This window comes from Macaca fascicularis, chromosome 1 (genome assembly GCF_037993035.2).
Source record: "Macaca fascicularis isolate 582-1 chromosome 1, T2T-MFA8v1.1".
Taxonomy (NCBI): domain Eukaryota; kingdom Metazoa; phylum Chordata; class Mammalia; order Primates; family Cercopithecidae; genus Macaca; species Macaca fascicularis.
Genome location: NC_088375.1, coordinates 213,833,962 through 213,858,037, shown reverse-complemented (window position 1 = coordinate 213,858,037; position 24,076 = coordinate 213,833,962). Strand labels below are relative to the sequence as shown.

The window sequence follows — 24,076 nt, the reverse complement described above, 5'->3', positions numbered from 1 at the left end:
GAACAGAAAATTTTAGGAGGAATAAGTTGAAGAGATTTTTTTGTACATCATGGTGACTATAGTTAACAATATATTGTGTACTTAAAAATTGCCAAGAGAGTAGATTTTTAAAGTTCTCACCACAAATAAAACGGTAAGTATGAGAGGTAATGCATATGTTAATTAATTTGATGTAGCAGTTTCACAGTGTATACACATATCAAAACATCATGTTGGGCCAGGCGCAGTGGCTCACTCCTGTAATCCCAGCACTTTGGGAGGCCAAGGTGTGCAGATCACCTGAGGTCAGGAGTTCGAGACCAGCCTGGCCAACATGGTGAAACCCCATCTCTACTAAAATTACAAAAATTAGCTGGGCATGGTGGTAGGTGCCTGTAATCCCAGCTACTAGGAGGCTGAAGCAGGGGAATCACTTGAACCTGGGAGGTGGAGGTTGCAGTGAGCCGAGATCGCACTATTGTACTTCTGCCTGGGGGACAAGAGTGAAACTTCGTCTCAAACAACAACAACAACAACAACAAAAAATCACCACCAACAAAAAAACACATCATTTTGTACACCATAAATGTGTACAATTTTTGGCCTAGTGTGGTGGCTTATGTCTAAAATCGCAGCTCTTTGAGAGACCGAGGCAGGAGAATCCCTTTAGCCCAGGAATTTGAGACCAGCCTGGGCAACGTGGCAAAAACCCCATCTCTACTAAAGACACAAAATTAGCCAGGCATGGTGGCACACACCTGTAGTCCCAGCTACTCGGGAGGCTGAGGTGGGAGGAATACCTGAACCTGGGAGGCAAAGGTTGCAATGAGACAAAATCGTGCCACTGCCCTCCAAAAAATCTGGGTGACAGAGTGAGACCCTATCTCTAAATAAATAAATAAATAAATAAATAATATATGACAATAATACACAAAAGATAGAAGAGATGAATTGTAAATATTCTTTTTTTTTTTTTTTTTTTTTTTTTTGAGATGGAGTTTTGCTCTGTCACCCAGGCTGGATGGCACAATCTCAGCTCACTGCAACCTCCACCTCCCGGGTTCAAGTGATTCTCCTGCCTCAGCCTCCCAAGTAGCTGGGATTACAGGCACCTGCCACTGCACCCAGCTAATTTTTGTATTTTTTATTTTTTATTTTTTTATTTTTTTTTTTTATTTTTTTGAGACGGAGTCTCGCTGTGTCGCCCAGGCTGGAGTGCAGTGGCCGGATCTCAGCTCACTGCAAGCTCCGCCTCCCGGGTTTGCGCCATTCTCCTGCCTCAGCCTCCCGAGTAGCTGGGACTACAGGCGCCCGCCACCTCGCCCGGCTAGTTTTTTTATATTTTTAGTAGAGACGGGGTTTCACCATGTTAGCCAGGATGGTCTCGATCTGCTGACCTTGTGATCCGCCCGTCTCGGCCTCCCAAAGTGCTGGGATTACAGGCTTGAGCCACCGCGCCCGGCCTGTATTTTTTAGTAGAGATGGGTTTCACCATGTTGGCCAGGCTGGTCTCAAACTCTTGACCTCAGGTGATCTACCCACCTCGGCCTCCCAAAGTGCTGGGATTACAGGCATGAGCCACCACGCCCGGCCAAGAAGAATCATCTTTTATGACACTTGAAAATTATATGGAATTCAGATTTCAGTGTCCATCAGGGAAATGTCATTGGAATATGCTGTCTCATTTGTGTATTTCCTATGGCTGCTTTTGTGCTCCAACAGCAGAACCTGGTAATTGTGACAGAGACAGAATAGTCTGCAAAGCCTAAGGTATTTACTAGCTGGCCATCTACAGAGAAAATGTTTGCCAACCAGTGCAGTATGGGTCCACTAAGCAGAGATTCTGAAATTAGTGTTTTCGCTCAAAGAGTTAAAGGGCTTTCACAGGCTGGGCGCGGTGGCTCACGCCCGTAATCCCAGCACTTTAGGAGGCCAAGGCAGGTGGATCACCTGAGGTCAGGAGTTAGAGACCATCCTGGCCGACATGGTGAAAACCCATCTCTATTAATAACACAAAAATTAGCTGGGCATGGTGGCACATGCCTGTAATCCCAGCTACTCGGGAGGCTGAGGCAGGAGAATTGCTTGAACCTGGGAGGTGGAGGTTTCAGTGAGCTGAGATCATGCCATTGCACCTCAGCCTGAGTGACAAGAGTGAAATTCATCTCAAAAAAAAAAAAAAAAAAAAAAGGCTTTCGCAGGTTGGTTGGTTGTATGAAATGTGGACCGGAAGGTAAATGAGTAAATGAAGCTGAAATGCCAGAATTGCCTTGCTGTCCTGCAAAGAGAAGGATCCAAAGGCTTAGGGGGATTGAAATGCAGAGTGCATTCGTCATGGAAGACCTATTTACCCACCACGGGAGGATCCAGAGGACACACCTTTCACCACTGTGGTAAATACATTTTTGAGAGGAGCTTCAGCATCCTTGAAGAGCTCTGTGGTCTTTTTTTCTCTTTTGGTTAGAAATTACAGTGGAGGCCAGGCGAGGTGTCTCACCCCTGTAATCCTAGCACTTTGGGAGGCCGAGGCAGGCAGATCATTTGAGGTCAGTAGTTCGAGACCAGCCTAGCCAGCATGGTGAAATCCTGTCTCTACTTAAAAAAAATACAAAAATTAGCTGGGCATGGTGGCGTGTACCTGTAGTCCCAGTTACTCGGGAGGCTGAGGCAGAATAGCTTGAACCTGGGAGGCGGAGGTTGCAGTAAGCCAAGATCCTGCCACTGTACTTCAGTCTGGGCAACAGAGTGAGACTCCATCTCAAAAAAAAAAAAAAAAAAAAAAAAAAAAAGAAGAAGAAGAAAAAAGAAATTACTGTGGGAATTGCTATAATTTCCCATTGAACTGGGATCCCTAAATACAATGTGGATAATGAGATCCTGGGATAGCAGGGGTCAAGCGGCAGTACTTACTTGCCAAAACCATGGTGCACAGGTGCTGTAATGAACAGCAGAGCCAAAATAGTAACCAGAATGATCTGACTCACAGAGACCTATGCATTCATTGGCTCGTTGATCATGACATCCCTTGAAAAGAATAATATGAGTAATCTATTAAAGTCTTTTTTTTTTTTTCCCCAGATAGGGTCTCACTCTGTCACCCAGGCTGGAGTGCAGAATCATGGCTCACTGCTGCCTTGACCTCCCGGGGTCAAGCGCTCCTCTCATCTTAGCCTCCTGAGTAGCTAGGACTACAGGCACATGCCACCACACCCAGCTAATTTATTACATATATATATATAAATGTATGTGTGTGTGTGTGTGTGTGTATTTAGACAGAGTTTCACTCTTGTTGCTCAGGCTGGAGTGCAACAGCACAATCTTGGCTCGCTGCAACCTCTGCCTCCTGGGTTCGAGCGATTCTCCTGTCTCAACCTTCCAAGTAGCTGGGATTAGAGGCACGCGCCACCACGCCTGGCTAATTTTGTATTTTTAGTAGAGACAGGGTTTCTCCATGTTGGTCAGCCTGGTCTCGCACTCCAGGCCTCAGGTGATCAGCCCGTCTCAGCCTCCCAAAGTGCTGGGATTACAGGCGTGAGCCACTGCGCCCGGTCACTAATTTTTTTTTTCTTTTTTTTTGTTTGAGACAGAGTTTTGCTCTTGTTGCCCAGGCTGGAGTGCAATGGTACAATCTCGGCTCACCACAACCTCCGCCTCCTGGGTTCAAGTGGGTTTCCTGCCTCAGCCTCCCGAGTAGCTGGGATTACAGGTATGTGCCACCATGCCCAGCTAATTTTGTAATTTTAGTAGAGACGGAGTTTCTCCATGTTGATCAGGCTAATCTCGAACTCCTAACCTCAGGTGATCCACCCTCCTTGGCCTCCCAAAGTGCTGAGATTACAGGTGTGTGCCACTGTGCCTAGCCCCCGGACACTAATTTTTTATTTTTATTTTTATTTTTTTGAGATGGAGTCTTGCTCTGTTGCCCAGGCTGGAGTGTAGTGGTGCAATCTCAGCTCACTGCAACCTCCGCCTCCCAGGTTCACGCCATTCTCCTGCCTCATCCTCCCAAGTAGCTGGGACTACAGGTGCCCGCCACCATGCCCAGCTAATATTTTTGTATTTTTTAGTAGAGATGAGGTTTCACCATGTTAGCCAGCATGGTCTCGATCTCTGGACCTCGCGATGCGTCCGCCTCGGCCTCCCAAAGTGCTGGGATTAAAGGCGTGAGCCACCGCACACAGCCCCTGGCCACTAATTTTTATATATATTTTGTAGAGCCAGGGTCTTACTTTGTTTATCAGGCTGGTCTCAAACTCCTGGCCTCAACTGATCCTCCCTCCTTGGCCTCCAAAAGTGTTGAGGCTACAGGCAGGCATGAGCCACTGCACACATCCTATTAAATTCTTACTTGATCTGTATAAGCAGAAGAGTTATGGAGTGAATGAAGTCTAATTTGAATCACCAAAACAGAGAATCATGGCCTCTCAACCAGTTTCTACACTTGAGGCAATTTTCAGACTCAGAGACCAGAATCCCTTGAATGAAAGGGAGGACAAATGCTGTATGAAAGACCTGCTACATTGCCAAAAACATATACTGTTAGTCTTTCTCCCAGTCTTCCCCAAGGGACCTGTGGCTATTTACCAGGGTGACAGCATACTGGGGAAAAGGAAGGAGTCAGACTTTCCAGGGATTATTGGACACTGGCTCTGAATTGACACTTTTTTTCTGGAGACCCAAAATGTCACTGTGGTCCCTCATCACAGTAAAGGTTTATGGAGGTCAGGTGACTGATGGAGTTTTAGCTCAGGTCCTACTTATGGTGGGCCCAGTGAATGCTCAGATCAATCCTGTGGCTATTTCCCCAGCTCTGAATGCATAATTGGAATAGATACACTCAGCAACTGGCAGAATCCCTGCATTGGTTCCCTGACCTGTGGTGTAAGGGCTATTACAGTAGGAAAGGCTAAATGGAAGCCACGAGGGCTGCCTCTACTTGCAAAATTAGTAAACCAAAACCACCCTGCATTTGCAGAGACTTCAGAGATGAGTACCCCATCAAGGACTTAAAAGATACAGGAGTGGTGATTCTCATCACATCCCCATTCAACTTACCTATTTGGCCTGTGCAGGAAACAGATGAATCTTGGAGAATGACAGTGGATTATCAAAAACTTAATCAGACAGTAACTCAACTGCACTGCTGTTCCAGATATGGTTTAACTGCTTGAGCAAATTGGCATGTTCCCTGATACCTGGTATGCAGCTACTGACTTGGCAAATGCTTTTTGCTCCATCCCTGTCCATAAAGACCACCAGAAGCAGTTTGCTTTCAGCAACACCTTCACTGTCCTATCTCAGGGATATATGAACTCTCCAGTTTTTTTTTTTTTTTTTTTTGAGATGGAGTCTCGCTCTGTCGCCCAGGCTGGAGTGCAGTGGCGCGATCTCGGCTCACTGCAAGCTCCGCCTCCTGGGTTTTTACGCCATTCTCCTGCCTCAGCCTCCTGAGTAGCTGGGACTACAGGCGCCCGCCACCGCGCCCGGCTAATTTTTTGTATTTTTAGTAGAGACGGGGTTTCACCGTGGTCTCGATCTCCTGACCTTGTGATCCGCCCGCCTCGGCCTCCCAAAGTGCTGGGATTACAGGCGTGAGCCACCGCGCCCGGCCGTTTTTTTTTTTTTTAAAGATGGACTCTCGGCCGGGCGTGGTGGCTCACGCCTGTAATCCCAGCACTTTGGGACGCTGAGGCGGGTGGATCACAAGGTCAGGAGATCGAGACCACCCTGGTTAACACAGTGAAACCCCGTCTCTATTAAAAATACAAAAATTAGCTGGGCGTGTTGGCGGGCGCCTGTAGTCCCAGCTACTCAGGAGGCTGAGGCAGGAGAATGGCATGAACCCAGGAGGTGGAGCTTGCAGGGAGCTGAGATTGCACCACTGCATTCCAGCCTGGGTGACAGAGTGAGACTCCGTCACAAACAAACAAACAACAACAACAAAAACCTCTGCCTCCCAGGTTCAAGTGATTTTCCTGCCTCAGCCTCCTGAGTAGCTGGGATTACAGGCCTGTGACACCACACCTGGCTAATTTTTTTGTATTTTTAGTAGAGACAGGGTTTCACCATGTTGGCCAGGATGGTCTCAAACTCCTGACCTCAGGTGAGCCGCCCGCCTCAGCCTCCCAAAGTGCTGAGATTACATATATGAGCCATGACACCCAGCTCCATGGATTTTCACAGTATTGCTTCTGATGAAGCAGCTCACTTCACTGCATATGAGATGTGGAAATGCGCCTAGAATTCATTGGTCATTCCATATGGTGAATTCACCATATGGAATTCACCATAATTGACTGGTCTTACCATGTTCCCATTAGCCTGAAGCAGCTGGTTTGACAGAATAGTGAATTGCCTTTTGAAGACTCAGTGACAATGCCATCTAGGTGACAATACTTTGCAGGGCTAGGGCAATGCCCTGCAGGATGCTGTACATCCTCTAAATCAGTGTCCAGCATATGGTGCTATTTCTCTTACAGCCAGGTTTCACAGGGCCAGGAGTCAAAGGGTAGAAATTAGGAGTGGCTCCAATCACCTTTATTTATTTATTTAAGATGGAGTCTTGCTCTGTCACTAGGCTGGAGTGCAGTGGCACGATCTCAGCTCACTGAAACCTCTGGCTCTCTTGTTCAAGTGATTCTCCTGCCTCAGCCTCCCGAGTAGTTGGGATTACAGGCACACACCACCATGTCTAGCTAAGTTTTGTATTTTTAGTAGAGATGGGGTTTCACCATGTTGGCCAGGATGGTCTTGATCTTCTGACCTCATGTTCTGCCTGCCTCGGCCTCCCAAAGTGCTGGGATTACAGCTGTGAACCACCGCGCCCGGCCTCCAATCACTTTTATCCCTACCGATGCACTAGCAGCATTTCTGCTGCCTGTCCCCATGACCTTAGGCTCTGCTAATTTAGAGGTTGGTTCCAAAGGGAGAAATGCTTCCACTAGGCAACACAATGATTACATTGAACTGGAGGTTGAGGCTGCCACTCAGTCGCCTTGTGCTCTCCTTACCCAAAATTAATAGGCAAAGAAGGAGGTCACTGTACTGGCTGGGATGACTGGCCTTGATTACCAAGGGGACCCTGTATTGCTGCTACACAACAGAGGTAAGGAAGAGTATTATCTGGAATACAGGAGCTCCCTTAGGGCATCTGTTAATACAGACAGTCTTTGTCTTATGATGATTTGACTTATGATTTTCTTGACTTTATGATGGGCAGAAGTGATACACATTCAGTAGAAACTGTTCTTTGAATTGTCAATTTTGGTCTCTTCCTGGGCTAGCAATATAGAGTACAATGCTTTCTCATGATGCTGGGCAGTGGCGGTGACTGTGACTCCCAGTCAGCCACACGATTATGAGGGTAGACAGCTGATATTGTATTCTACAGTGCGCTGTATTTAATAAATTACGTGAGATAGTCAACATATCTAGTCAACAAAATAGGCTTTGTGTTAGATGATTTTGCCTAACCACAGGCTAATGGAAGTGTTCTGAGCACATTTAAGGGCTGAGCTATGATGTTCAGTAGGTTAGATGCATTAAGTGAATTTTCAATTTAGGGTATTTACAACTTAAGATGGATTTATGAGGGCCAGATGCAGTGGCTCACACCTGTAATCTCAGCGCTCAGGCCAAGGCAGGCAGATCACCTGAGCCCAGGAGTTCAAGAATGGCCTGGGCCACATGGTGAAACCCCGTCTCTACTAAAAATACAAAAAATTTAGCCAGGCGTGATAGTGCATGGAGGCTGAGGTGGGAGGATCACCTGAGCTTGGGAAGTAGAGGCTGCAGTGAGCCAAGATTGCACCACTGCCCTCCAACCTGGGTGATAGAGACCCCATCTCAAAAAAAAAAAAAAATGGATTTATCAGGACATAACCTCATTGTAAGTGGAGGAGCATCGGTACCACGTCCTGTGACTAAAATAAACAAAAGTGACAACAGCCTAATTCAGGCAGGAATATTAATGGTCCAGGAATCTCAGGAATGAAGGTTTGGGTCACCCCACCAGGCAAAGAACCATGACCAGATGAGGTGCTTGCTAAGGGAAAAGGAAATACAGAAAGGGCAGTGGAGGAAGGGAATTATAAAGACCAGCTCTGACCACATGACCAGTTGCAGAAATGAGGACAGTAATAACTATGAGTATTTCTTCCTTATTTTGTTATGAATGTTTGTATATAGATTAACCAAATATTTTTGTTTTCTTCCCTCTTACTCCCTTATCATCTAACATGAGATGTATTAATAATTTAAGCGGGGTGCGGGGGCTCACGCCTATAATCCCAGCTTTTTGGGAGGGCAAGGCAGGCAATTACTTGAGGCTGAGGAGTTTGAGACCAGTCTGGGCAACATGGCAAAATTCCTGTCTCTACAAAAAATACAAAAAATTAGCTGGGGGTGGTGGCGTGCACCTGTAGTCCCAGCTACTGGGGAGACTGAGGCGGGAGGATTGCCTGAGCCCAGGAGGTGGAGGCTACAGTGAGCCGAGATTGTACCACTGCACTCCAGCCTGGGTGATACAGTGAGGCCCTGTCTCAAAATAAACAACTAAATAAAATAATAATTAACTTTATATTACGGTATTTAGGTTACAGGATATCAAAAGAGAAGAATGAACATTATCCAGGGATTTTGTATCTTCTCCTGGGGAAGGGTTGGTGTGTTTTTGGTTGCATGCAGGATAGTTGTACCATGTTAGGTGTTAAGTATGACTTTGTTATTGTGTGTATTTGGAAATGAAGTGTGGTTTAAGGATATCAATGAGGAAAATTAAAATTCTTCCATGATTTTTAAAACTATTTTCTTTAGCCTCAGTCTAGTTAGTCTTTCCTACTAGATTGATTGATGGATTGATTGATTGACGGAGACAGACTCTCACTCTGTCACCCAGGCTGGAGTGCAGTGGTGCAATCACAGTTCACTACATCCTTGACCTCCTGGGCTCAAGTGACCCTCCCACCACAGCCTCCAGAGTAGCTGGGACTACAGGCACATGCCACGACACTCCGCTAATTTTTGTATTTTTTTGTAGAGACGGGGGTCTTGCTACGATGTTCAGGCTGGCCTCAAACTCGTGGGCTCAAGCAATCTTCAGGTTCCCAAAGTGCTGGAATCACAGGTATGAGCCATTGCACCCAGCTTCCCTATCTTTTTAAAAAGGAGATGGAGTTGCAGCCTCCTTTTTTTTTTTTTGTGACAGGGTCTCACTCTGTCACCCAGGCTGGAGTGCAGTGACGTGATCTCAGTTCACTGCAACTTCTGCCTCCTGGCTCAAGCAAACCTCCCACCTCAGCCTCCCGAGTGGCTGGGACCACAGGCATGTGCCACCACACCAGGCTAATTTTTTTTTTTTTTGAGACGGAGTCTTGCTCTGTCACCCAGGCTGGAGTGCAGTGGCCGGATCTCAGCTCACTGCAAGCTCCGCCTCCCGGGTTTACGCCATTCTCCTGCCTCAGCCTCCCGAGTAGCTGGGACTACAGGCGCCTGCCACCTCGCCCGGCTAAGTTTTTGTATTTTTAGTAGAGACGGGGTTTCACTGTGTTAGCCAGGATGGTCTTGATCTCCTGACCTCGTGATCCGCCCGTCTCGGCCTCCCAAAGTGCTGGGATTACAGGCTTGAGCCACCGCGCCCGGCCGCTAATTTTTGTATTTTTAGTAAAGACAAGTGTCTTGCCGTGTTGCCCAGGCTGGTCTCGAACTCCTGAGCTCAAGCGGTCCTCCTGCCTTGGCCTCCCAAAGTGCTGGGATTACAGGTGTGTGCCACTGCACAAGTGCCCCCTTTATCCTATACCAATTCCCACATAGACACAGAAGTATTGTTGCTGTCTAATCCATTCTAAGTGTTCAATTTCTCTATTCCCACACCAATACCATATATGTAATTTACTGTCGCTTTATAACATTTTGATTGGGCCAGCTACTTCATTGTTCTATTTTCTCAAAAATGTCTTGCTTGGCTACTCTTTTTTCTTTTTTTTTTTGAGATGGAGTCTTGCTCTGTTACCCAGGCTGGAGTGCAATGGTGCGATCTCGGTTCACTCCCGGATTCACGCCATTCTCCTGCTCAGCCTCCCAAGTAGCTGGGACTACAGGCACCCGCCACCACGCCTGGCTAATTTTTTGTATTTTTAGTAGAGACGTGGTTTCACTGTGTTAGCCAGGATGGTCTCGATCTCCTGATCTCGTGATCCGCCCACCTCGGCCTCCCAAAGAGCTGGGATTACAGGCGTGAGCCACCGCGCCCGGTCTACTCCCTCCTTTTAAAGCAAGGCAGGAGCAGAGTCCGGGTGAGTTTTGTCCCTGGCACGGGTGCCTGTGCAGGCCATCACTCTGTCTACCATGGGATGTAAATCCTGGGTCAAGGCTCACCTGGAATTTCTCCTGTCTAGGAAATCTTCTCTGGTCACCCTAGCCCACCAGGTTGTCCTGTCCCTGGCACTGGTGTATTGTGGGGTGGTCCCTTCAGTCACTTCAGTCATATGTTGCTTATGGCTATCTGCCCTCCAGCATCCTTCGATCTCCCCGTCCATGTAGCCAAGTCACTGAGCCCTGCTATGTGCCTGGCCCTCAGCCAGGCACTGGGCTACTGGAAATGGTGCTGGCACCTCCATAGCCCAGAGAATTGGGACCTCTGTGTCATGGATTGAATTGTCTTCCCCCCCCCAAATTCATGTCTTGAAGTCCTAAACTCCAGCACCCCAGAATGTGACCTTATTTGAAAATAGGGGCCGGAGGCAGGTGGATCACTTGAGAACAGAGTGAGACTCCATCTAAAAAAAAAAAAAAAAAAAAAAAGGCCAGGCGTGGTGGCTCACACCTGTAATCCCAGCACTTTGGGAGTCCGAGGTGGGCGGATCACAAGGTCAGATCGAGACCATCCTGGCTAACACGGTGAAACCCTGTCTCTACTAAAAATACAAAAAACTAGCTGGGTGTGGTGGCAGGCACCTGTAGTCCCAGCTACTCGGGAGGCTGAGGCAGGAGAATGGCGTGAACCCGGGAGGCGGAGTTTTCAGTGAGCTGAGATCGCGCCACTGCACTCCAGCCTGGGCAACAGAGCAAGACTCCGTCTCAAAAAAAATAAAGGCCAGCTGCTGTGGCTCACTCCTGTAATCCCAGCACTTTGGGAGGCCAAGGTGGGCGGATCACCTGAGGTTGGGAGTTTGAGACCAACCTGACCAACATGGAGAAACACCATCTCTACTAAAAATACAAAAAATTAGCCGGGCATGGTAGCATCGTGTGCCTGTAATCCCAGCTACTCGAGAGGCTGAGGCAGGAGAATCGCTTGAACCCAGGAGGTGGAGGCTGTGGTGAGTCGAGATCACGTCATTGCACTCCAGCCTGGGCAATGAGAACGAAACTCTGTTTCAGAAAAAAAAGGAAAAAAATTGAAAATAGGGTCACTGCTGATGTAATTAGCTAAAATGAGGTTATTAGGGTTGGCCCTAATCTAATATGACTGGTGTCTTCATAAAAGGGGGAAATTTGGACAGAGACAGGCACGCCTGCAGGGAGAACACCATATGAAGACGAAGGCAGAGGTCCGGGTGATGCTTCTACAAGCCAAGGAGCACCAACAGTTGCCAGAAGCTAGGAGAGCCTGGAACCGAGTCTTCCTCACAGCCCTCAGGAGTCAATGTCGCCAACACCTCGATCTTGGACTTTGAGCCTCCAGAACTGGGAGCTATGCAAGCTCCCAAGTTTGTGGTACTTTGTTAGGGTGGCCCTAGCAAACTCATACACTCTGATAGAAGCCTGTGTGAGTTTCCTGATACTGACTGGGAGGTTAGGAAGGGCTTCCTAGAGGAGGAGATGCTGAGCTGGGGTTTCAAGGATGGGTAGTTTATCAGGCAAGAACATTCCAGGCAGAGTGAAGAACATATGCAAACCCCAGGAGGTATAGTGACCATCAGAGACTCTTCCTTGAACTTTTCTTTCCTTTTTTTTTGAGACAGAGTCTTGCTCTGTCGCCCAGGCTGGAGTGCAGTGGCACAATCTTGGCTCATTGCAACCTCTGCCTTCCAGGTTCAAGTGATTCTCCTGCCTCAGCCTCCTGAGTAGCTGGGACTACAGGCGTGTACCTCTGTGCCCAGCTAATTTTTGTATTTTTAGTAGAGACAGGGTTTCCCCATGGTCACCAGGCTGGTCTCGAACTCCCGACCTCAAGTGATCCACCCGTCTCAGCCTCCCAAAGTGCTGGGATTACAGGCGTGAGCCACTGTGCCTGGTTTTTTCTTTTTTTTTTTTTTTGAGATGGAGTCTCGCTCTGCTGCCCAGGCTGGAGTACAGTGGTGTGATCTCAGCTCACTGCAACCTCCGCCTCCCAGGTTCAAGCGATTCTCTCACCTCAACCTCCCGAGTAGCTACGATTACAGGTGTGCACCATCACACCTGGCTAATTTTTGTATTTTCAGTAGAGCTGAGGTTTCACCACGTTGGTCAGTCTGGTCTCAAACTCCTGACCTCAAGTGATCCACCTGCCTTGGCCTCCCAAAGTGCTGGGATTGCATGCAAGAGTCACCGCACCCGGCCCTCCTTGAACCTTTCTTTGATTTTCTCTACTTCCTGCCCTGCCCAAGCATCTGAGACCTGGCAACTCCCTTGCTCGAAGATAACAGAAAAATTATTTTTACCAGGAGGGCCTCTTGGACCCAGGTGGTGATGTGCATCATTCTCACCAGCAGGGGGTGCTCACACAATTGTAGGTGAAGGAAGGGTGGCTGGGGGCACAGGTACTGAGCAACCTTCTGGCATTTGTCAGGGTCCAAGGTCCCTGCTCGCAGGGGCAAGTGCGCCCAGCCCTGGAGAAACTAGGGTGGGCAGCCCTGTGCCGGCCTCAGGACACACAGCACCCTGGGAGGACAGACACCCAGACACATGGTCCTCCTTACAAGTACTTTATTTCCATTACAATAGTGCCACACCAAAACTACAGTAGCACAAAACATAATACAAAAAATAGATTCCCAGCTCCCAACTCCACGTCCACGCACCCACAGAGAAGCCAGCCCTATGGCTCCCCAGGCCTAAGGGGAGGGGTCTCACTTCATCTTCCTTAAAGCTTTGGAGGGGGTAGTAGCAGTGGCAGGGGCTTCCACCCCTGTTGGGCCTGAGCCCTCTTCTTCCCCAACCCACTGCCGGCCCCGGCAGACCTGAGCCAGGAGTGTGGTCTCCATTCCCTCGGGCTGCACCCCCAGCCCTAGGACACCTGCCTCAGTCCAGGGGGTCCAAGCCCACGGTGCTGGTGCTGACACTGCAGGACCATCTCCACGTGGAAGGCAGGAGGGTCAGGGGAGGGGAGGCAGAGGGGACACCATGGCTGGGAGAAGCCCACCTCTATGTGGCAAGCAGACTACGGCCGCCTCCTACCCCAGCTCCTTCTCGGGTTCCTGTCTCCTCTGCAGAGCTACCAGGATTGCTGCGTGCTGGGACCAGGGCCTCCCTCTGCAATCCACTCTCGATACCCTGCACCAGCTCGGAGGCTGACCCCGAGGTGGCAGGCGTGTCCCTGTGCTGTCTGCTTCCTCTCAGGCAGGAGGATTCCAGCTTCCCGGGTGAGGGGAACCCACTCTCCGGGCAGGGCTGGGTCAGGAGGACTGGGCTGCTGAGGTGGAAAAGCGGTGGCTGTGGAGGGCACGTGCTGCCCCCGCCTCTGTCTTGGGGCCTGGCTTCCCCACTGGACGGCAGAGACCGCTCCAGGTGCTTCCACTTGGTGGAGCCTGTCAATCTGCTATTGGAGAAGCTGTGGTCTCAGGCAAGGGACAGACACCACCGGCCAGACTGGGTTGAGGAACCTTCCTCTCGCAGTGTCCTCTGGCTAAAAGCATCCCTCAAAGGGGAGTCCATCCATCTAGCTACAAGTACTATCTTGATTCAACCCAGGGGCCAACAATGCGCTGCCACCCAGGGTAAGTCCAGCAGTTCTGCAGTCTTCCGATGCCCCACGTCGCGGACCTGCAGGCCAGAGCTCCTGGGCTGCCGTGGGGGTTAGCCCTGCAGGCACCGGGGAAATGGGGCTACAGCCTGTGCTTCCGTCAGGACACCTGGGGGCTGCACTGAGGAGGCCAAGGAGCATCTAGGGGCAGGGGCTGTCTCCTTGGGGTGGAGACTGGTGGCTGCAGCCTCAGATAAGGCACTAGAGGACTGGACTGGTCCTGGGAGCCAGGCCCAGCCATGTGGTGGATGACGGTGCTTAGAGAGGGAGAGGATTTGGGTCCTGCGGGAGGTGAGAGCTGTTTTCTCTTTTCTTTCTTTTTTTGAGACAGAGTCTCCCTCTGTCACCCAGGCTGGAGTGCAGTGGCGCAATCTCAGCTCACTGCAACCTCTGCCTCCTGAGTTTAAGCGATTCTCTTGCCTCAGCCTCCCGAGTAACTGGGATTACAGGTGCCTGTCACCACACCCAGCTTATTTTTGTATTTTTTTTTAGTAGAGATGGGGTTTCACCACATTGGCCAGGCTGGTCTCGAACTCCTGACCTCAGGTGATCCGCCCACCTTGACCTCCCAAAGTGCTGGGATTACAGGAGTGAGCCACCGTACCCAGCCTATTTTCTCTTTTCTCCTTTCCTGGGGAAGAGGTTGGCCAGACAGACCCTGGTGTGGCTGGGATGGGGGACTGCTGCACAGAGGTAATGGGCCCCTGAGATAGACATGGGACAGCCTGAAAAGGTGGGACCGAGAGGGGACACCTGTGGCCAGCAGTGTATCTCCAATAGAGCCTCACCCTGCAGGGCTCCTGCAGTCTGGCTTCAGGGTGCTTGGTACGCCCAGATGATGTTTGAGGGTCCTGACCTGGCCTCATTCTGCCGTAGCCATCAGTCCCCTGCTGTGGCTTTGGGGATCAGAACTTCCCTGCTAGGGCTCCCACTGTTGGACTCAGGGGACAGAGGCAGGCTAGCTGAAGGGGCAGTGCCCATGAGCTGGGACCTCCCAGAGCCGGCTCCTCCCTCTGCCTGGCCTCCACACCTCTACTGGTCTCCATGCCTCTGCACGAGGTGACAGGAGCTGAAATCACACATCCCAAGAGCCAAGGCAGCTGTCTGATTTGGAGACTTGCTCTGTGGCCCAGGGATCCCTGCCTCAGCCCAGCCCCACAGGGAGTGGGGAAGAGGGATCCCTGCCTCAGCCCAGCCCCACAGGGAGTGGGGAAGAAAGGGGGTAAATCAGTGGGGCTTCCCTTGTCCACAGGTTATTTAGAAAAACAGAACATAATAAATATACCAATTCTTTCCTTAAAAAAAAAAAAGTGTTTAAATGCGTTTTTCCCTGAAGATTTCCAGTGTATTCCACAATGTTTAAAAAATAGTTTCCCCAAAAATATATCTTGAAAGCATTTGACACAGTGGTATTTGTGGCGTATCTGGCGCTTGTCAGCGTGGGGCCCAGGCCTGATGAGCCACCCGCCCGACACCCGAATGCCCGCTGAAGGTGGCGCACGTGTGTGCCTGGATGTCCGGCTCTTCACAGGGGTCAGATGGTGGGTTCTGTTGAGAGCCGACACCATGGGCTCGGTTCCAGCTGAAAGCCCTCCAGTGCGGGGAAGCAGAGCCCCGGGTGGCCAAGCGGGCTGAGCAATGCCCTGGAGGCTGGACGGGGGGCTCGTCCTCAGCCCCTTCCCCTCCTCCGTCTTGGCTCTCTCCGCTTCGTCCTTACCAGACTTCGCATTTGTGAGGCGGGTTCATGGGCGAGCCAGGTGAGCAGTGGAAGTGTTCTGAGAACTCCTTGGAATTGGAGAGGGAGCCGATGACCCGGAAGCGAGAGGGGCTGTGGGGGTCGGTGATGAGGCCTTCATGGGAGCTCTCAGGTGTGCGGACGGAGCACCAGACCTTTGAAGGGACAAGAGAGAGAGGCCAGGGTCACTGTGGGGCCCTGGGGCTGCCAGACTGTCCCCATTATAACAGCAGGGGAGGCCAGGTGCAGTGGCTCACACCTGTAATCCCAGCACTCTGGAAGCCAAGGTGGGAGGGCTGCTTGAGCCCAGGAGTTCATGACCAGCTTGAGCAACATGGCAAGACCCCATCTCTACAAAAAAAAAAAAATTAACCAGGCGTGGTGGTGTGCACTACGGTCCCAGCTCCTGGGAGGCTGAGGCGGGAGGATCACTGGAGCTGGGGAAGTCAAGGCCGCAGTGAGATGAGATTGTGCAACTGCATTCCAGCCTGGGTGACCGAGTGAGATCCTGTCTCAAAAAACAAAATAAGGCTGGGTGTGGTGGCTCATGCCTATAATCCCAGCATTCTGAGAGGCCAAGGAGGGGTGAATCGTTTGAGGCCAGGAATTTGAGACCAGCCTGACAAACATGGTGAAACCCTGGCTGTGCTAGAAATACAAAAATTAGCTGGGTGTGGTGGTGCATCCTATAATCCCAGCTACACGGGAGGATGAGGCAGGAGAATCACTTGAACCCGGGAGGTTGATGTTACAGTGAGCTGAGATCATGCCATCACACTCCAGGCTGGGCAACTGAGGGAAGACTCCGGCTCCAAAAACACAAAACTCAGAAAAACAACACCAGGGGGATGAGCCCCCAAACTGATCCTGAGATCCCGGGGAGTCAGGAGGACCCCCTGAGTGGGTCAGGAAGAGAAAGTGGGCTGGTGTAGGGCTGGTGTGTGCCACTCCCCATGCCAGCAGCCTCTAACGCAGTTGTCTCCAAACTGTTCTCCTTCAGCCAGCGCAGCATCTCTGTCTGAGGCACCCGCATTCGATTCCATCTGAACAAAGGACTGTGTCCAAACACCAGTTGGAAAAGCTTGGATTTAGTCCAGATCTCTCGTTTCCTGGGCAGAACAAATTGTCTAATGGCCTGGTAGCTCTGAGTGCCAGCAGAAGGCTACCAGATGAATGCCGAGTGAAGGCATGATCTGGGGCATTTTTTTTTTTTTTGAGAGTCTTGCTATGTTGCCCAGGCTGGAGTGCAGTGGCATGAACTTAGTTCACTGCAACCTCTGCCTCCCGGGTTCAAGTGATTCTCATGCCTCAGCCTCCTGAGTAGCTGGGACTACAGGCAGCCACTGCCACGTCTGGCTATTTTTTTTGGTATTTTTTCATAGAGACAGGGTTTCACTATGTTGACCAGGCTGGTCTCAAACTCCTGACCTCAGGTGATCTGCTTGCCTCGGCTGCCCAAAGTGCTGCGATTACAGGTGTGGGCTGCCGTGCCTGGCTGGGCATCTTATGTTTAAGAAATCTCTAGAACCCTAGAACCAGAAGGGTCCTGAGTGATCAGCTCGTCCTCTCATTGACCAGATCCAGGAATCCCTTCACTGGTACTTCTGGCCCTTCTGTGCATCTCTCTAATGACAGGGCACATGTGCGGTGCACGGTCCAGTGACTTGGGAAGTCCTCAATCTGTGGGGAACTTGCCTTTCGGCTCTCTGGGCTCTTGAAACATCAAGATGGCAGAATGTACCATGTGTGGCATGTTTTCCTAATGGACCCACCTGTGCAAAGCCCAGGAAGAAGAGCTGGTTATTGGTGAGGCCCAGGGTGGGCAGCGTCTGCTCAGCCCCGTTCTTCTTCACCCAGTTCTGGTAAGCCTGGGAGGAGAGAAAACCAAAGCTCAGGGGTTCCCATGGCAGGTGGTGAAGGAGGGGACTGGTATGGAGGTCTCAGGGAGCTCCCCCATGTCAGGGCAGGTACTAGTTTCCGGGGATCTGGGCCTGGGCTCAGCCTAGGGGAGCCCTTTTCTTGATGTGCACTCATTTAGCCCTATGGCTTAAAATACCTTCTACGCACTGATGGCTCTCACATTTACGCCTTCTGCTCCAGCCTCTTCCCTGATGTGTATATTTAACTGTGCCAGCTGGACAGTCAAGATGCATCTCAAACTTAACATGGTACAAACAGAACGGCAGCACGCGCGCACACACACACACACCTTCCCCATCATGGTCAAAGGTACCACCATCCATCATCTCAGGCCCCAAACCCAGAACGCTTCTTCAATTCTTCTCTTTCTCTCAGATCAAACACTGACCACTGCTCTGCTCCCGCTTCCCAGTGCTCTACCCTGTCTCCTGGCTGGACAACCTCACAACAGCTTTCTCATCAGTCTTCTGACTCAGGCTGATCCAATTCCATTCCCTTCCTGGCAAAGTAACTTCAGTGAACCTTAGGAAGCAGGTGCTGGCAACCCTTCTCTGTGGACGGCCAGAGAGTGAGTACGTTGGGATTTGTGGGCTAAGGGTCGCCATCGCAATGACTCAATTCTGCTACTACAGCAGTAAGGTAAGCCACATGGCCGGGCGTGGTGGCTCACACCTGTAATCCCAGCACTTTGGGAGGCCGAGGCGGGTGGATCACTTGAGGTCTGGAGTTTGAGACCAGCCTGGGCAACATGGTGAAATCCCATCTCTACTAAAAATACAAAAATTAGCCGAGGCGCGGTGGCGCATGCCTGTAATCCCAGCTACTCGGAAGGCTGAGGCAGGAGAATCACTTGAACCCGGAAGGCGGAGGTTGCAGTGAGCTGAGATCATGCCCCTGCGCTCCAGCCTGGGTGACAGAGTGAGACCCTGTCTCAAAAAAAAAAAAAAAAAAAAGCTACAGACATGGAAACAAATGGAGCCAGCTGTGACCCCCAAGAAGCTTCATCTATAAAAACAGCCTCATAGCTAGATTTGGCCCATGGGCTGTAGTTATACTGACTTGTTTTTTAGTTTTTTTTTTTTTTTTTGGAGACAGGGTCACTGTCGCCCAGGCTGGAGTGCATTGGCATAATCTTGGTTCTCTGCAACCTCCACCCCCCAGGCTCAAGCGATCCTCCCACCTCAGCCTCCTGGAGGAATCACAGATGCACACCACCATGCTCAGCCAATTTTTTTGTATTTTTGGTAGAGACGGGGTTTCACCATGTTGCCCAGGCTGGTCTTGAAGTCGAGTTTGTGATCCACCTACCTCGGCCTCCCAAAGTGCTGGGATTACGGGTGTGAGCCATGGTGCCCAGCTGACTCTTGTTCTATTTTTATTTATTTATTTTTTTGAGACAGAGTCTCCCTTTGTCACCCAGGCTGGAGTGCAGTGGTACAATCTCGGCTCACTGCAACCTTCACCTCCCAGGCTCAAGCAATCCTCCTACCTCAGCCTCCTGAGTAACTGGAACCACAGATGCACATCACCATGCCACGCTAATTTTTTTGTATTTTTGGTAGAGACGGGGTTTGACCATGTTGCCCAGGCTGGTCTTGAAGTTGAGCTTGCGATCCACCTACCTCGGCCTCCCAAAGTGCTGGGATTACAGGTGTGAGCCACGGCACCTAGCTGACTCGTTTTATTTTTATTTATTTATTTTTTTGAGACAGAGTCTCGGTCTCTCGCTCTGTTACCCAGGCTGAAGTGCAGTAGCCCAATCTTGGCTCACTGCAACCTCTGCCTCCCGGGATTAAGTGATTCTCATGCCTCAGCCTCCCAAGTAGCTGGGATTACAGGCATGAGCCACTGAGCCCAACTGACCCGTTTTAAAGGGTAAGTTGAGTCATGTCATTCCTCTATTTTAAAACCCTATTGTGTCTCTCTATCATAACCAGGACAAAACCCAAACTCCTTCCTCAGCCACAGCCAACAAGCCCAGAGTGGTCTGGTCCCTGCATTCCCTGCACTCTGCCCCGCCCATCTTCCCATCATTGGATGTGCCAGGCTTGTGTCTAGTTCGTGGCCTCTGCACTTGCTCTTCCTTTTGCTGAGACCATTTTCCCCAGCTTTTCCCAGGCTCTTCCTCATCATGTAGGTCTCAATGCAAATGTCATAACCCCAGAGAAGGCCTGCCGTGGTCAGCGTCCCCCCATTATTCCTCTTACCCCGTTATTGCTTATTACTTCGCCCCAGTTTATATTCATCGCCTCATCAATAGCTGACACTATCTTACAGATTTATTGTATTTTTTTTTTTTTTTTTAGTAGAGACGGGGTTTCACCGCTTTAGCCAGGATGGTCTGGATCTCCTGACCTCGTGATCCGCCTGTCTCAGCCTCCCAAAGTGCTGGGATTACAGGCTTGAGCCACCGCGCCCGGCCTATCTTACAGATTTATTATGTATTTATTTGCCTTTCTTCCCCTTCCAGCCTGCACTAAGGGTATAAGCTTTTTGAGAGCAGGATGAGCTTCAGACACAGCCCCTGCTGGGTAGATTCTCAATACCTTTCATTGACTCGTGGACTTTAAGCAACCTAATATCCAATATTTCTGGGCTCAGTTTGCTTATCTGCAAAACGGGGATTATAATACCTAACAGCAAAGCTGCTAGGAATACTCCAAGCCTGGCACTTAAGAAGGCTCAATAAATGACAGCTCTACGGATTTCTGCTCTTACTGCCGCGGTTGGGAGGAAGCCCTGTCTTCCTCTCTCTGACAGACACCTACTGTTTTTCTCTCGTGGCCTCTGTTACCTCTCCCATCTGACTCGGGGAGCATCTCTGAGTATCTCTCTGGGGTCAGCCTGTGTCTAAATCATCTTGCTTTATCTTCCCAACAACCCAATAATGCAGGTAGTAGCTAATCAGAGCCAAGTCAAGTGAGGCTCAAGGAGGTTCAGCAACTTACTCCAGAACCAGGACTTGAACCCGGAACTGGCTCCATGACCAGTGTCCCTTGCCTTGGCTGCTTAGTCCCCAGGGGCCTCCCAGACCCACAGGGGGCTGACTTGGTGGTGGCCTCCCCTGCAAAGGTGAGAACAGGCAGGCTCTTCAGGCGGATCCAGCCCGAGCCCCGTCCTGTGTCTCTGTCAGGCCAGACTCAGAAGGCACAAAGCCGTCTGGTGCCAAGCCCTTGTGGCGGGGGCCTCCACAGTCAGCCTCATGATTGGTCCTCACCACCCCCCATTTCGCAGAAGAGGAAACAGAAGCTCGCATGGCTGCTGCGCCTGCCCCGGTTGTCCGTGATGATCCTCTATAGACAGGCATCTGGATGGAGCCAGCGCTGGGCCCAGGCGTGTGTGGGGAGCGGGGCTCTCACCCGATAGGCCGCCTTGAGGCCCCCGTTATCGGCGATGTTCTCCCCCAGGGTGTGCCGCCCATTCACTGGCTCCCCGTTCACGCTGTAGTTGCTGTACTGTTCAACCATGCACTCGGTCTGACGCTTGAAGGCCTCCACGGACGAGTTCTTCCACCACGGTCGGAGGTTCCCATCCTTGTCATACTCCCGTCCTGTGGGTCAGAGGGAGGCATCATGTCAAGGGAGGGAGTGGCAGAGCGGGGACCTGCTACTCCTCCCTCCTCCTGGTGAGAAGTGGTTCATCCGTCCACCCCCGTCCTCCAGCCAGCATGGGGAGACGAGGTCCCTGTGAGTGCCGAGGGACATGGGTGGGGAGGCCGGTCAGAGGCGGGAGAGGATGGAGGAGAGAGATCCAGGGAAAGTCCCATCGTGGCCTGAGGCTCCGTGGGGCTTGCTTTGTTTTCTTTTTCCTTTTTTTTTTTTTTTTTTTTGAGACAGAGTCTCACTCTGCCACCCAGGCTGGAGTACAATGGCGCAATCTCAGCTCACTGCAACCTGTGCCTCCTGGGTTCAAGTGATTCTCGTGCCTCAGCCTCCGGAGTAGCTAGGATTACAGGCACATGCCACCATGTCTAACTGATTTCTGTATTTTTTTTTTAGTAGAGACGGGGGATCTCACCATGTTGGCCAGGCTGGTCTGGAACTCCTGACGTCAAGTGATCTGCCTGCCTCGGCCTCCCAAAGTGCTGGGATTACAGGTGTGAGTCACCGCGCCTGGCCTATTTTCAACACTGCCTAACTGACCCTGAGTAACAGATGCCTAGGAAGAGGCAGATGGAGCCAGCCAACTTAGGATCACAAGGCAGGCCCAGGCCACCCAGGTCTCTGCCTCTTCCATCTCTGCCTGGGAGTCCCCAAGGTAGGAGGCAATGAGGAGGATTTTGGACATTAGTTGGGGAGGAGGGACTGACTTCAACGCCCTGATTGCAGTTGGACTGGAGAAGTCTCTGGAGTGGTGGAGAAATGTCCACTCCCTGCTAAACCTAATAGGAACCCCAAGTGCCAGACAACTTCCACGAGCGGGGCACCTCCCTACACACTTCACAGTCCTCCCAATCACCACGGGAGGGTGGAACCATCACACTCCTTTTACAGATAAGATGTGGGGGCCTGGAGAAATGACAGCGCCTGCTAAACTTCATATAATCGGCAGGTGGCAGAGCAAGGATTTGAACCCAGATCCTTCTGTCTCCAAAGCTAACAACTTAGAAGTGAAGGGTGCAGAGCCTGTAATCCCAGCACTTTGGGAGGCCAAGATGGGCAGATCACGAGGTCAGGAGATGGAGACCATCCTGGCTAACACAGTGAAACCCCGTCTCTACTAAAAATACATAAATTAGCTGGGCGAGGTGGCGGGCGCCTGTAGTCCCAGCTACTCGGGAGGCTGAGGCAGAAGAATGGTGAGAACCCGGGAGGCGGAGGTTGCAGTGAGCCGAGATCACACCACTGCACTCCAGCCTGGGCGACAAAGAGAGACTCCATCTCAAAAAAACAATAATAATAAATAAATAAAATAAAAAAGAAGTGAAGGGTACAGAAAGCAGAGGCAGTGGGGCCTGGAAGACGACTGGCCCAGTCTGAAGGGGCCTAAGGAACCTGTACCAGGCAGTGGTGTGATCATAATCATAGTTCACTGGAGCCTCAAACTCCTGGGCTCAAGTGAGCCTCCTACCTCAGCCTCCCAAGTAGCTAGGACTATTAAAATTTTGCCACCACGCCTGGCTAAATTTTTACTTTCTTAGTAGATCCATTTTATTTTATTTTATTGAGAGGGAGTCTCGCTCTGTCACCCAGGCTGGAGTGCAATGGCACAATCTCAGCTCACTGCAACCTCTGCCTCCCAGATTCAAATGATTCTCCTGCCTCAGCCTCCTGAGTAGCTGGGATTACAGGCACCAGCCACCATGCCCAGGTAATTTTTGTATTTTTAGTAGAGACAGGGTTTCGCCATGTTGGCCAGGCTGGTCTCAAACTCCTGACTTCAGGTGATCTGCCTGCCTTGGCCTCCCACAGCTCTGGGATTACAGGCATAAGCCACCATGCCCACCCTAATTTTTTTTTTAGTAGAGATGGAGGTCCTGCTATGTTGCCCAGGCTGGTCTCAAACTCCTACCCTCAAGCAATTCTCCTCTAAAAGCACTGACATTACAGGCATGAGCCATCGTGCCCAGCTGGAAGTCGTACCTTGATCATCAAAAGCATGAGTCAGTTCATGGCCCACGACGACACCGATGCCACCAAAGTTTAAGGCCCTGGAGGGAAGGACACAAAGATGGAGGTGATGCTTTGAGAGGAGGGCCTCTCCCTCTTGCCCAGGTATGGGAACCTCAGTTCCTGGGCTTGGAGACATAACAAAATTCCACAGGGCTCTGTGTGGATAAGGGTGTGGTCATGGCCTGGGTCTCCAGCGAGGCCTGTGAAGCCAGACAGAGGCTGGGCACAGTCTGTGTGGTCGGCTGTGCCCACTGGGCACCACGCACTGTGCTAGATGCTCTACAGACCGAACTGTCCTCTTCAGTCATTGCAAAAGAGTTAGCCATGGTCACCACTGACCAGCTCTATTCATGAGTAGACCAAGGCTGGGAATGGGTCAATTGCTTTGCCCAAGGGCCACACAGTCATCAAATAGCAGACATGGGATTCAAACGGAGACAGCAGCCTTAACCCTCCCCACTCCCCAGCTCTGACTGTGCTATAACATTGTCGGGGGGGCGCTTCCCTTAGGTAGGGCTCTTAATTCCATGAGATGCTCCCAATACCCACTGTGCAGGGCTTCCAGATCTCACTGGAGGGAAGGAAAGTGGGTGAGGATGTTGCTTCCTCTGCAACATCTCTGACCGCCCAAGCCACCTGGACCACTGGGGCAGAGATCACACGGTGAGACTGGCTTGGTCATATGGGCCATGGGACTGGGCTGGGGGTTCACTGAGGGTTGGGGAAAAGAATTGGGGTAGGGGCCCCAGAGGCAGCCTACTTGGGTGAGGAACGCGTGTAGAATGGTGCCTGTAGGATCCCGGCCGGAAACACAATCTCATTCTTGGTGGGCGAGTAGTAGGCGTTCACCATGGGCGGGGTCATGCTCCACCTACAAGCAACACACAC

At 50.9% G+C, this 24,076-nt stretch overlaps 1 protein-coding gene across 6 annotated transcripts in view; it reads right to left on the bottom strand.

Moving 5' to 3' along the window:
* Nucleotides 1–12,868: 12,868 nt before the first annotated feature.
* Nucleotides 12,869–24,076, bottom strand: part of ECE1 (endothelin converting enzyme 1) — a 133,578-nt gene continuing 122,370 nt past the window's right edge. For all 6 annotated transcript variants that reach the window (XM_045378906.2, XM_065528373.1, XM_065528381.1 and 3 more), the window contains 5 exons: nucleotides 23,949–24,059; nucleotides 23,159–23,226; nucleotides 20,936–21,126; nucleotides 17,429–17,524; nucleotides 12,869–15,811 (listed from right to left, as the gene is read on the bottom strand). In XM_045378906.2, coding sequence (XP_045234841.1) covers nucleotides 15,635–15,811; nucleotides 17,429–17,524; nucleotides 20,936–21,126; nucleotides 23,159–23,226; nucleotides 23,949–24,059 — 643 coding nt within the window. In that variant the 3' untranslated portion in view covers nucleotides 12,869–15,634. The remainder of the gene's footprint in view (nucleotides 15,812–17,428; nucleotides 17,525–20,935; nucleotides 21,127–23,158; nucleotides 23,227–23,948; nucleotides 24,060–24,076) is intronic.